The following is a 14,526-nucleotide window of genomic DNA, read 5'->3' as shown; positions in this document are numbered from 1 at the left end:
TCCTTCCTTCCTTCCTTCCTTCCTTCCTTCCTTCCTTCCTTCCTTCTCTCAGTCTGAATAGGGTATCACAACCTTACTTTTAGGTGCTCTGCCCAAAAAGGCATGTTTTTTTTTTTTAATCCCAAATCACCCTGGCTCTCTTTGGTTGGCTAACTATACCAGTCTGAGCCCTACTTGGTCATTATTTGGGCCCTGATTGGCTCAGAATGAATGTAAATATCCTGTTTTGGCCAGAAACCCTGAAGATTTTCCCTCCCTGATAATTTTTTTTTTTTTAACTAGGTAAAGAGGCCATTCTCTGACTCATTTTTTATTAAGCCTTAATCATTGAATGGTCATTGTCTCTGTTAAACCTAGACTAGCTGAAGATGATAGCTTTGAAAAGGCCAAGGTCCTCCACTGCAACCTGGGCCATCTCCAGTTGTCCTGATCTATATCTGGCCACTGGGCCCAGATGGCTCCAGAGGAGAAAATGAGGCTGGTGACTTTGCACAACCCTTTCTCACTTGCATGTCATGCATTTTCAATCCAATTCACTTGCATGTCATGGTATCACCTGTCTGATATCACGGACCTCTTGGAGAGTGAAGGACAAACAAGGACAATAAATAACATTTTAATTTACAAAGTACTTGCATTAAAAATAACTCTTTGAAAGAAGTAATAAAAGCACTATTATCCTTATTTTACAGATGAAGAAACCCAAACTCAGTGTAAATGACTTGCCCTTGTGTGGTTTGTAGGTGTTGAACCTAAAACCAATAAACATTAGAGCTGAACAGAACCTTGGACAGACTAATGGATTTGGATCTCATGGATATGCATTTGAACCCTGAAAACGCTATTTGTTACTTATGTAATCTTGGACAAGTCACTTTGCCCCTTAGGTTCTTTCCTTATCTGTTAGATGAGAAAGATCAAAGAAAATCTAGGACTCAGGGTTGCTGGAGCAAGGATGATGAATTGTGATGAGACAGAAGATCTACTCAATTGTCGTTTTGCTTTTGTGTTCTTTTTTTTTTTTTTTTAAAGCAATTGGGGTTAAGTAACTTGCTCAAGGTTACATGGCCAGTTATTTTGTGTGAGTGTTAAGTATCTGAGGCTGGAACCAATCCCAGGTCTCCTGACTCTGGGGCTGGCACTCTTACTCACTACACCACCAGGCTGCCCCATGCTTTTGTGTTCTTTATCACAGAGAATGAATGATCTAATAACTTTATACTAATTTGGAGAGAACATAAATGACACAGAGAGTTGAAATCCCAAATAAATGAGAGTATCTAGCTGTCCTTGATAAGTTTAAGTCATTTGGTCCAGATAAACTTCATCCTAGGATTTTCAAAGTACAGTACTGTTCAGTGTAATTGGCAAGTTGCTCTCTTTTATTTCTGAAAAATTTTGGAAATTGAAGACATGCCACAGGGTGGGAGAAGGGAAAGAAGACCCTTCTCCAAAAATGAGGCAGAGGATAGAATTGAGAGAGAGAGAGAGAAAAGTGGATCTTGCCAACTATAGGATAGTGAACTTGAGCTTAATCTTGGCAAAACTGTAAAATGTATTATAAAAGGGATAGTTGGCAGATATCGATAAAAAGGAGGAGTGATCACAAAGGCCAAATTCTCTTCATAAGGAACAGATTTTGCCAGGCTAACCTTACTTTCTCTTTGGACCCTTTTTTAGGGGTAAAGGGGGCTGCTGAATACAAACTTCTTTAGATTTTTAACAAAGCCATTGACAAAAATCACATTATATGCTTGTGGTTAGCATGGAGAGATATTCCTTAAACCAGCACAGCCATGGATTTAGAACTCTTGGTATGACCAGATACAAAGAAGGTTTCTATAGGAGTGCCTAAGGGATCTATGCTTGATTTATTGCTACTTAACATGTTTATCAGGGATTTGTATGAAGGCATAGATTTCATTATTCATCATATTTGCAGATGACACAAAATGGTGTGGTAGCTAACACTGAATGACAGGATCTAAAAAAGGTCTTAATTTGGGTTGAGTCTACTAAGGTGAAATTAAATAGGGTAGTAGTCTTACTCTTGGGTTCAAAAATTTAGCCTTATAAGCAGTAGAGGAAATATCATGTTAGCAAGTACGCATTAAACATGGACTGTGTGCCAGACACTGAAGATAAAAAGAAAGTCAAAAACCAACCCCTGCTCTCAGGGAGCTTTTAGTCTAATGGGGAAGACAACATGCAAAAAACTGTGTACAAACAAGATACAGACATGATAAACTGGAAATAATCAATGGAGGGAAGACACAATCAAGGACAATCAGGAAAGGCTTCTTAGAGAAAGTTTGAACTTAAGTCAGGAAAAGCAGGAATTGATGAGGAGGAAGGGCGAAAGAGTCAGGTATGGGGGACAGCCAGTTAAAATGCCCAGAGTCTAGAGATGGAGTCTTTTTTTTTAAGGAACAGCAAGGAGACCAGTATCACTGCTGGAACACCAAGAACATAGAGAAGAGGAAGGTGTAAGAAGACTAGAAAGGTAGGAGGGGGGCAGGTCATGAAGGGCTTTAAAAGCCAAGCATGGGGTAGCTAGGTGGCACAGTGAATAGAGCACTGGCCCTGGAGTCAGGAGGACCTGAGTTCAGTTCCAGCCTCAGACACTTAACATTTACTTGTCGTGTGACCTTGGGCAAGTCACTTAAACCCAACTGCCCTGCCTACCCCCTCCAAAGAAGAAAAGCAAAAAAAAAAAAAAAAGGCTAACAGAAGATTTTATATTTGATCCTGAAGGTAATAGGGAATCACTGGAGTTGATTGAATGTGTATGACATGATCAGATCTCTACTTTAGGAAGATCAGTTTGGCCAATGAGTGGAGCCTGGACGGCACAGGATATAGGGTCTTGGGGGAATAAAAATACTAATAATAGCTAGCACCTTTATAGCATTTTAAAGCTTTCAGAATCACTCCACATAAGTTATTTCATTTGATTTTATAAAACCCTTATAAACTTAGATAGTAGGTTTAGAGATAAAAGCTTAGACATTGGAAGCAGCTAGGTGTCATGGTGGATTAGAGCAGTGGTGTCAGACACAAATAGAAACATCCTTGTGGGCCATATATTGATTTAGAAAGCTGCCATGTGGTATTTTTATTTATTTTGTTAAACACTTCCCAATTACATTTTAGTCTGATTGGACCTCACTAGGGAGTTTTGTAGGCATTGAGTTTGATAACTCTGGATAGAGCACATCAGGGAGATGTCCAGTTCAGTCTCAGATAACTTAATAGCTGTCAGTAAGCTTGGGCAACTCAGTTAATTCCTGTCTACCTCAGTTTCCTCATCTATAAGATAGGGATGATAATAGCATCTTCCATCTAAGATTGTTGAAGATTAAGTGAGATAAAATTGATAAAGCACTTTGTAAGCTATGTAAATGCTATCTGTATATCATGGATGCTGTCAGGCCCAACCCCTTCATTTTACAGGCGAGGAAACAGGCCCAAAGAAATTAAGGGATTTGCCTAAATTCTCAGAGGCAAGAAGTGTTTGAAGAAGTGCGATTTGAACCCAGGTTCAGCTAAAGTTCTCCAAATAGAAATCTGTTGCTTTTACTATACCATACTGAAGTGCAAAATACATATTTCAAGGGCCATAGTACTTCATGTGCAAAATATTCACTTACAATGTCAGTATGAGTCAAAAGTGTGATATGGTAGCCTAAGCAGTAAAACTAATGTGATTCCAGGCCACATTAAAAGATGCATTGTGTCTAGAATGAGGGAAATGATAATTCTGCAGTGGTCAGAGCATTCCTGAAGTATTTTTTCATTTCTGGGTGTTACATTTCAGGAAGGATGATGATCAAATGAATAATTTCCAGAGGAGGGTACTTTGGATGGTAAAGGGCCTCAATATAATGCTATACCAGGATTGGGGGAAGGAAGTGGAAATGTTGAATGTGGAGAAGAGGAAATTAGCAGGAGTGGGAGGGTAGGGGATGGTGACTGCCTTCAGCTTTTGAGGTGTTGTAATGTAGAAGAAGGATTACATTTATTCCTCTTGGCTCTGAAGAGCAAAGTAAGAAGCATGTGGCAAAAGCTGCAGTGAGCCAGACCTAGACTTGATGGAAGGGAAAAAAAAAACCATTTTTTTTTTACTCTTTTCAACTATTTTCAACACTTAGATGTTTCTCAGAGTGGAATGGACTAAATAAGTTGGCCTCACTGAAGGTCTGCAAGCACCAAGGCTGGGTATGTCACTTTACAGTTCTGAATGATTCTTCTTTTGGCACAAGTTGGCCCAGATGACCTTTTAGCTTTCCTTGGACTCAGACGACTTTATGGCCCAGTAATCTATTGACAATTAAGTTAAAATCCTAACGAATTAAGGTAATTGCTTAAGATCACTAGCTAAGTGACCAGCTAGGGGTTTGAACCCAAGTCTTTTTTGGCTCCCAAAGTCTCCTCTTTGAATCCAAATATAGCGCTTTTCCCATTAGCACTCTATTTAGTATTCCTCTCATAAGCATTTATTACAGGCTTCCTAAATGCTAAGGTGCTGGGAATTGGAAGAGAAAAGCACAGAATCTCAACCCTCAAGTTGTTTACCTTCTTTTGGAATAGGATTTTAGGGATGTAGAAATTGCTTGCCATTTCTTGCCATTCCACTTCTAAAAATTGGAGATTGATTTTTGAGTTTTGAGAAAGGAAAATAACTTCCCCTAACCTTCTTTACTTTTAATTTTCCACCTACACCATCCAGATGTTTATTTTACCTTGAATGGTTTTTTTTTGGAATTTTTTTCCATATTCCCAATTATTGTACAGTTTTCCTTAAACATGTCAGCAAACAGGAAGACAAATATTTTGAAGTTATATTACCATGGAACAGATTAGCTTATGGGTAAGAAATACTTGTGTCTGGAATGTATTAGTTATGGGAAACAGACTAGTTGATAAATAATGATTCAGTTTCCCATGAATGTTAAAAAGTAACTTTTTAAACACCAACTTGAAATATTGATGAAGCCTAAGGATTCATTTGAGTTTTTTGGTCTAAATTTAATTGGTTCCAAACAAGAAATAATAGATCAATATATTACCACCCTGGTAAAATATTATAATGGTCTAAAGACCGTGAAATAACATTTCTTGGTTTTACCTGTCTTTGGGGGTTAGGTGGTGGTTTTTTTTTTGGGGGGGGGTGGAGAGAAACAGTAGAGAATAAATGAATTTTAGTCAATTCCAGTATTCTTCTTAAAAGAGTCACATTCTCCATCTAATCTGTTTGAATGTGATATTATTTTCAAAGTGCAAATGCTCATGCTTTTTATGCTGACATTTAAGTATTAAGATGTGTATATGTAATTCCTGTTTCAATAGGTACAGGCCAGCTATTTACAGTTTCCACCTTGAATTAAGTTATAATTTTGATGGTATGGTACATAGGAACAAAAACATTAAAATGATTGTCCTGTTACTGAGTATTTAACTAGCAGTATTAAAATGCTATATTAATAAAACTAAAACTTCTGTACTCGTGATGTCTCTGTCTCTTTTTAGTATGGCTGTGTTATAAAGTGGAATGGCACATATACTTTCGTCATTATATCATAGCTAATTGGCATTCTCTTAAACATGCTTCTGTACTTTCATCTGTGCTCTCTTCCCTTTAATCTCTTTCTTAAATATGCACTATTATTAAGTTGAATTTCCTAAGTTTTCTTTTTGGATTTTTTGAATAGTAAATACGATTTTATAATATGATAATTTTGATTTTTAAGCATATGTATTGCCTCTAAGTTATATAAGTGTATATATGTATGTATATAAGATATAGTTGCCTTTTAAGTTTATTTAATTTTCAGTCTCCTTTGTGGTCTGTGAGGTTGAACCCTATTTTCAGTCATTTGGACTTTACAATAAAATATGGGGAGAAATGCTGAGCCTTTTTGAATCTGACAGCCCTTGAGGGATTAACAGCTTCCCAGCGTCCAACAGCTCCCAGTACCTACCATTTGTTACTATTTTTTTAGAGATGGGTCTGGTTTCTCCTTGCCCAGGAGTTGCAGGAACCTCCCTCGGTTGAGCTCAGTTACCTCTCCTGCTATACTTTGTCCGATCCGTTTTGCTATGGACTTGGATCCATGAGTTTCCGAGCTTCTCGTCCCTGGATCTGTCCGGTGAGGCGAGGCCCCGACCTCCTCCCCGTCCCCGGGAGGCGGGCCCGGCTCTTGGAGCGGGGTCCCGGGCGTCGGTCCTCCTTCCCGCAGAGGGGCGCGCTGCCCTGGGCGGCAGGGGCGGAGGCGCGGCCGCTCTAGCCGGCCTAGGCTCGGCTGTCGCGCCGCCGCCGCTGCCGCCGCCGCCGCCGCCGCGGGTTAAAGGGTTCTTCCTGTTTGGTTAGTCGGGGAATGAGTGAGTGAGTTAGGAAATCTGTGGCGAGAGCCGCGTCCAGCTGTTTGTAATCGCCAGCGCCAGCTCCACGCCCTCTGGCCCGGAGCCCGGGCTGGCTCCCCCCTCGCTAACAACCCTCGTCCTGATTGGTGTGGCCTGGCTCTCTGTTCTCCCTGCAGCCAATTGAGCCGGGCGAGGAGCTGCTAGTGTGGTACAATGGGGAAGACAACCCGGAGATAGCAGCTGCTATAGAGGAAGAGAGAGCCAATACCCGGAGCAAGCGGAGCTCGCCGAAAGCCAAGAAAGGTAGGGGCCGCCCGCCGCCGCCGCCTCCTCCTCCTCCTCCTCTCGGGGCCTCCTCCCCTCGCCCCCCGGGGCCTCGGCTCGGGCCTCGTCCCGATCCTTGTCCCGCCGGCCCCGGGCCCGGGGAGCGGCCGCAGACCCCGCGGGCCGGCCCGCACTGGGGCGGGAGGGGGGTCGCCCGACTTAGAAACTTTTCGCCGGCGCCGGCGGGGCCCCCGCGGCCCGGGCGCCCTCCGCGGGCCGGGTGACCTTTGCGGACTCCTCGGTCCGCCCGCTCGGCCGCCGGGCTCAGCACTCCTGACTTAAAGGGACCGCGGCGCCTGTGCTGAATCATAGGCGGCCGAGCCAGCGCCGCCCGGACTCTCGCTTCTCCGAGTCGAGCTGGGATTCTGCTCTCCTGCTGGCTTTTCTAACTTGTTCCTCCGAAAATAGATGGTGGAGAAATCCGCTGCTGTTTGGTGAGGAGAGAGCAGGCCGACCGGCCCATTTAGAGAGTGGGAACTTTGAAGGGAAAAGAGTGTTCTTAAAGTCATTGTGTTTCAAGTGTATTTTTAGACTTCGTATTGTCAGCTCACACGAAATAAAATGTAAAGAACGTTTTCAGTTTTGTAGATTTTAATGGTTTTAGAAGTATTACTTCAGTGCAAGATTCTCAAGGAGGTTTGAAAAATTTTTTTGATCTTAAGGTGAAAGGCAGCAGGCCAGACGAGAGTGCCAAAAATAATTCTACTGTTGGTAAAACACAACTTATGGTTTAATTTTTTGTAAATAGTGTTAAAGCGATGAATAATTGAACCTTTTTAAAGAGTTCCATAATTGCGGTTTTAAAAAATGAACTTGGTAGTTACAGCAGTGCTTTCCCAGTGTACATATGGTGGAGCCAGTATTTATTTATTTATTTCGGGGGGTGGGGTAGAAAGAAAAAAATATATAAAATTAGCAGCAAGCTCTAAGGTAGACTTCGAGGATCTCAACCCAGCAGTAATATTTTTGGAAAACAAAAACATTGTCACTTAATATCATTGATGGTGGAAATTTCCTTTGTGGATTTCTTTAAAATGTTAACAGAATAGAATTATTGGACATGACATTTTGAAATACGAGGTTAAGGTTAGGGGGTGCCCTCTTTACCCTCTCTCTCACCCCCCCCCCTTTCATTTCTACTTAGGACAGTTTTTCTGTTGGATGTTTCATATGATGACCCACCTGAGACATTGCTGAAGTTTTTATTGGGAGTATTAATGTGAATTTGGGGAACCTTCACAGAGGTTGAATATACATACACACATGCATACATGATTCATATGTCATATAAGCTTGGACATTTTGTTAAGCTTCAGCTATAAGTAAGTCAGTAATTATAGCTTTTAGTGATAACATCTCATATATCTGATATACCTAAATATTAATTATTTGGGGATGTCATATTGAGTGCACAACTTTTTTGACTGCTAGTCCATCTTAATTTTTAATTGCATAGTTTTTGCCATTTTTCCCCACAGGGTAAAGGAGGTAGAAATATTTTATCCAAAAGAAACTCTGAAAAGGCCAGCCCATTTCTAAATAATATTTTTTGCCTAGTAAAATTTGATATGTGTGTCATTCATCAAAATCAGGAATATGATCTCTGGAAGTAGTTGTACACATTTTGTTTTTTAATTGGAAGGACTTCTTAATCAGGACTTAAATACTGCCCAAATTCTTGTTCTTTTAAAATATTGGGGTTACTTTTCATTTCCTGAATTAATGCTTAATTTTTTATAAATTCATAGTGATTTGTACATGAAATGACCATTACCTAGATAGTGCTATTTCTAGCTTTTCTAAATAAGCTGCTGTCTCACTGTCAATACTCAAGTCACTAAAAGCAAATCCAGATTGATTCATGCAAGTTTCCTTGAGGCCTTTCCGCTCATTATATATCCTTTTTCATCTTTTGTGTGCTTTTATTTACTCTGAGTTACTTCATTTTGTTGTATAAATTGAATTGGAAACATTTGCCATGAAGAATGAGGTCTTAACAGTGTGTATATTGTATTTGCTACTGCTATTATTTAAGACTGTAGTTGTGTGTAGGAAAACTATGGTAAAGTTTCTTTGGTCATCTATTTTGCATTTTTTTGCAGCTGTGGAGATTATGGGACAACTTTGGATTTAGTTAACACATTGCTGGATATCCATTGTTTGATAATGATTATTGTAGTAACTGCAACAAGTTCATCATCCTACCAGTGAGTACTATATCTTGGTTGAAGGACTTACTTGAAACTCATTCCCAAGATAGGTAATATAATTAGGTCCAAATGGATAGAAAGTCCTGCTTGTCATTTAAAACCAGAAGTGTGACATGTGGTGACTCCTGACCTTATTTGAATTAAGTATTATGTGGAAACTAATTTTTAAATACATGTGACCAAATGAAATCCTACATAGGATTTGTGTGTAAACTTACACGTTTAGGTAAAAGCCTTTTCCACAGTGATGCCAGCAGCTAAATGAAGCAGTTTAAATTTCACTCCTGGGTAATCAGTCAGCACTACTCTATTGAGCACTTGCTGTATGCCTGGCACACTGTTGGGCCCTGAGACTACAAATACAGAAGTGAAACAGTCCTTCCCTTCAGGAGCCTACATTCTACTAGGGCATTATGGGGAAAGGAATTTTAGTCTAGGCAGTTATGGGCTTTCTGTGTTGATAACCTGCTCTTTCCAGTAATAGAGGTAGTATTGATTATTCCAGAAAAAAGGTGTGTGGCAAGGCAACTGGCAGATTGCCCATGTTGGTTAAGCCCCAGTATTCTGGTGGACAGTTGAATGGGAAGGACAAACATTGAAGTTGTATAATGGACAGTGAAAATTAATCTAACTTTGTTATATCTTTGAGACAGCATGGCATAGTGAGTGTAGTGCTGTACTAGAAGTCAAGAATACCTGGGTTTAAATCCTACCTTTGGCATATAGTAGACCCATGACTGCAGTCAAGCTTTGAAATTCTCTGGGTCTCACTTCAGCTGTAAGCTGAAGTTGCTAATATTTGTACTGCTTACCTCTTAGGGTCATTGCAAGACTCAAATAAAGTAATGCAAACTTAAAGTGATATATGTATGTAACAGTGTGTGCACGTATAATACATATTATGTATATACAAATATGCTGCTTCTTAAGGTTTCTTTTTTTGTGACAATTACTGTATACAGAGCTGTGCACTGAATATGATACCTTTTGGAATTCATCAGCCTCTTGTAGTCTAGGATGGATATTCTGGATGATGCAGATTCAGAGTGGACAATTCATACTTCATTCTTCTTACCCTTGAATGTGAAGAGCACAGTTTGGCCTTGATCTAAAGAGAGGCGATAAGTATGTGTCAGATTTCTTTGGAGTCTTAACTTTGAAGGTAGCCTAACTTTGATTGGATCTTTTGGATGATGGTATTTTAAATATAATTAAATGTAAAGAAGTTCCTTAAATTGGACTGATTATGATAGATTTACTGGGTGGTAGAGGTTTCTTCTCCTCAATTCATAAATTGATTTCTTCTGAGACAACTTAGTGTTTGGTGACATAGAGCATTAACTTTGGTTTGAATTGTAGAAGGACTATTGTCCATTGAATAGTTTATGGTGATGTTCATCTTAGCTTGGTTATCCAGGAACAAAACAACTGCAAACCACTAAAGAAATACTTGATATCCTTCTTATAGCACCTCCCTGTGTGAACTGGAGCAAGATAAACTCCCCTGGATCTCATTTTCTTCATCTTTGAAATAAGGGAGGCAGCTAGATGGCCATTGAGTTCCCTTTGAGCTCTAGATCTGTGATGTAGTGATTCAATCCAATAAACATTTACTTAGCGCCTGCCATGTGCTAGGCACTGTACCAAACTCTGGGGATACAACAAATAGACTGCTTGTGCCCTCGGAGAGCTTAAAATCTATATGGGGAGACAACATTCAAAAGGGACATCAGGAGGTACCCAACATGGAGGCATCTTGTTCTTTGGAGTTGAAACCAGGCAGAGCAGCAGGTGCAAAGTGGAGTCAGTTGAGAATCCAGTTTCTGCCCTCTCTAAAGGAAGGCTTTGGGAGGAGTTTAGTATTGAGCCCTCCAATCAGAGAGGAGAGGAGGTTGAGGGAGGGTGGTGTCAAATACAGCTTGAGTTAGCAAAAGTGGTGGTGAGTTCAGCAGGGAAGAGAGGCATCTTGTTCTGTGGAGTTGAAATCTAGCAGGGCAGCAGGTACAGAATGGAGTGATTCTAATGTTTTTTTTTTTTTTTTTTTGTGGGACCTTTCAGTTATATGGAGGTTACAAAATATCGCGTACAGTAACATTTCACTTAGCCAAACATCAGTTAGCTAGTAATCTTACGTAGTTAAAACATGGGCTGAGAAACAGGAAGCAAGCAAAACAAAACAAAACTTCAGAATGACCAAAAATGGTGTTACAAAGTCTATGACCTAAAGTTTATGTACTTAGGTACTTTACTCACAGGGGAACCCCACAGGCTTATGCTCTAAATCTATTAGGCCTTTGCTAATTTGATTTTTTAATCATGTCATATTAGAAAATTTATATTGTATTATGTTATATTATATTGTATTCTGTTGTATGTGTATGTATTATGGCCATAGGTTGCCAAAGGAAGGTATTTGCAAATGATCTGATAGTATTACAGTGGCATCACTCTAGTATTAAGTGGCAGCTGACAGAGAATATATGCGTACATTCCCACAGATTTAGAATTCCAAAATTGTAGCCATCTGACATAAACATATAGAAAAATAGCTTGCCTTCCTCGGTGAATGATAGCATGGGAGAGACAACTAGGTGACTCATTATAGAGTGCTGGGCCTGGAGTCAGGAGGACTTGAGTTCAAATGCAGCCTCTGACAGCTGTGTGACCCCTGGTCAAGTCAATTAACTTCTGTTTGCCTTAACCCACTAGAGAAGGAAACATCCTACCATTCCAGTATCTTTGCCAAGAAAACCTCATGGACAGTATGGTCCACGGAGTCATGAAGAGTTGGACATGACTGAAGAACAATAGCATAAAGGAGTGCAAAAAGCCAGGACTTAAAGCGGACCTAGAGATGCATGAATGTCGCTCTAGGACATAGGCAAGTGCTCCTAGTTCCTCTGAACTGGACCTCAACTGACAGATGGGCCAATAAGACCGGTGGCACTGATTCTAGAATTGTGAAGAGAACAGTGAATCAAGTTCAGAGGGCTCAGGAGATGTGAGTAGTCACCATCATCAATTGCTCTGTAGATATCCTGAGGATGTCTTCTGATCAGTGATTTTCTTCAGAATGATGACCTAGGGCCCTGCAGGAAAAATTAAATACTGCTCAAGGTCTAAGAAGGAAGGAGGAGAGTGTAATATGTTCTAGAAAAAAATCCATTAAATTTTTTTTTTAAAGCTTCCATCATATAAGAAGGAAACTTCAGGGAAACACCTGATTCTCCAAACTGTTAGAATAGGATGTTAACAGTAAAAAAATAAAGTAGAAAACAGTTCCTGCCCTTTAATTAGGGAGCTAAGACTTAAGTGTGAAAAGATAATTAACAGTACATGGAAGTAAGTGGATAAATGGCCTGAACATGGCATTTATGAACTTAAAGAGGAGGGAGGGAGATACTACTTTGGGCCTGAGTTTAGGGAAAGCTTTCATGTAGGAGATGGATTTTGATTTTGATTTTTGAAGGATGTGTAGGATTTTATTAAAGAAGAGGGTATTCTAAGTATAGGAAACAATTCAACAACAGTTATTAACATACTCTTTTCCTTTCCTTTCTCTACATCCCTGCGCCCCCTTTATTTACAAAGGATTTGTATTTATTTTGTCAGTAAAATAGATAATAAATGTCTGTTGAATTGAATAATTACTTTTAATAAGCACACAACTTTTGTATGCTTAGTACTGTTCTGATTATTTGGGGAGATGAAAAATTTTTTTTTGGAGGGCATTTGGGGTTAACTGACTTGCCCAAGGTCACATGGCGTGTGTGTGTGTGTGTGTGTGTGTGTGTGTGTGTGTGTGTGTGTGTGTGAGTGAAGTGTCTGAGGCCGGATATGAACTCAGGTCCTCCTGACTCCAGGGCTGGTGCCCTATTCACTATATCTTCTAGCCTCCCTGGGAGCCATTTTAAAAGACAGAACCAAGACCTCTCTTTCATACTTGCAACTATATTTGGAATGACATTTGACCCTTTTGTTAAGGTTCTTGCCCATAGATGGGTCAGAGATTCCCCACACTTATGTTAAGTCATTCACACAATTAAGACATTTTTGATCAAGTCCAACCAATTCATGTAACATGTGTATGCACGTGTGCACACACATGTATATAAACACACGGACAGGTGTGCGTATATACATATGCACACATGCATACATGTATGTACGTATGTATGTATGGAAATCAATTTAGATGTGCTTTTGACCATGATAGACAATTGGCATTTATGTCTAGTTTTTTTAATCTTTAAAATACCTTTGTATTTGTAAGGCCACTTGCATGTTTCATTGTTTTTAAGAAAAAGAGGTATTTACTTGGGAACTATTATTTGAGTTTTAAAAATGTAGTAACTAGAGCCACTCATCTTTCTGGCAGCTCCTTGGAAGCTATCATTTACTGTGTAGGTTGGGACCTCATCCCATACAGAATGAAATCTGTTTCCTGATATTTTTAATGTCTTAGTGCTTAGCTATGGGCAAAAATGACTTGGGTTTTTGAATCGTTTTTCTTCCTAGGGAGGCATTTTAGCATTATGGGTAAAGAATGCTGGATTTGGGGTTAGGAAGCCAGTGTTCAGAGCCTTTCTCATCAGCCAGCCGACTGTGTCACTTCACCTCTCAGAGCTTCAGTTTCCTCACTTGTAAAATAGGGATAATGGTACTTGCACAGTGTGTCTCCCAGGATTTTTTGAGGGAAGCCCTTTGCAAGCCTTAAAGTACTATGTAAGTGTAAGTTACAACTTGCTATGCATTGAACTGACTGTGCCCTGCAGAAAATAAGTTGAAAGAACTCTTAGTTGTATTAATCCCCTTTTGATAATGAAGTTTTAGATTTAGAGCCTTGTGGGGGAGACTTGTCCTCCTTCACCTAGAAAAGTTTCTTGTGTTAATTTGAAATTGTGCTATGATCAAGAATTTGTGATTCTGTATTTTAATTTTCTGCTCCTCACTAATTGTGTGATGGTAGGCAAGTCAGTTCACCTTGATTCCTTTATCTGTAAAATTTGGGAGTTGGGTTAGATTATCTCCTAGGTCCCTTTCATTTTTGAATCCTTTGATCTTAATTGAGATAATTTAAATTGTTAAGCCAGATTTTCCTGTTATACTGGATTAGAAATAATTTCATATGCGAATTTTGTCACCCATTGAAGATTTTAATTGCCTACCATTTCAATTTCTTTCTCTTCGTGACTTAGGTCTTCTCATCCTTTTTCTTCTCTACCTCCTTTCCTACTGTATTTATAACCATATCGAAACATCCCCCCCCCCCATTCACCTTACCTGTTCAGCAGAATAAAGAAGTAACTTCCCTCTGCAACAAACAGTAGTGATGAAGGTAGCAAGCGTGGTTCTATTTAAAGTTAAGTAACATATTTAATAGATGGAGAGAACAGCTGAGCTGTAGTGGAGCTGGCTCCTGCTGACCTTCCCTGACTATTTCAGGCCGAATGGCCCATGCAGAATGGCAGATTGGCCAAATGCCAGGAGATGGGGTTAGAAGGAGTTCTGTGAAGTGACTAGGCTAGCCACTTTGGCACCACAAGAAACCCCACATTGGAGGCCACGGTTCCCCAGATCTGCTTATTGGCTCTAGCAATCAATGCAGATATATTATAATTGTTGTAAA

At 39.9% G+C, this 14,526-nt stretch overlaps 1 protein-coding gene and 1 long non-coding RNA gene across 10 annotated transcripts in view; one reads left to right on the top strand and one right to left on the bottom strand.

The window, feature by feature from the left end:
• Nucleotides 1-6,533, bottom strand: part of LOC138154456 (uncharacterized) — a 32,233-nt gene extending 25,700 nt beyond the window's left edge. The window contains exon 1 of the long non-coding RNA XR_011166611.1: nt 5,982-6,533. This is a non-coding gene — a long non-coding RNA (uncharacterized lncRNA). The remainder of the gene's footprint in view (nt 1-5,981) is intronic.
• Nucleotides 1-14,526, top strand: part of PRDM2 (PR/SET domain 2) — a 216,475-nt gene that overhangs the window by 85,868 nt on the left and 116,081 nt on the right. For 5 of the 9 annotated variants that reach the window (XM_069079255.1, XM_069079254.1, XM_069079250.1 and 2 more), the window contains one exon: nt 6,540-6,666. The exons of 1 other annotated variant lie outside the window; for it this stretch is intronic. In XM_069079255.1, coding sequence (XP_068935356.1) covers nt 6,540-6,666 — 127 coding nt within the window. Of the gene's footprint in view, nt 1-6,539; nt 6,667-8,791; nt 8,895-14,526 lie in introns of those variants that run through there. 3 more of the 9 variants (XM_069079260.1, XM_069079258.1, XM_069079257.1) reach the window with 3 other exon arrangements.

This window comes from Petaurus breviceps, unplaced genomic scaffold (genome assembly GCF_028583685.1).
Source record: "Petaurus breviceps papuanus isolate PSGF00001 unplaced genomic scaffold, PetGlider_PUasm1.0 91041, whole genome shotgun sequence".
Classification (NCBI taxonomy): Eukaryota; Metazoa; Chordata; class Mammalia; order Diprotodontia; family Petauridae; genus Petaurus; species Petaurus breviceps.
Note: the sequence above shows the minus strand (reverse complement) of the source record. Positions and strands in the feature narration are given on the sequence as shown.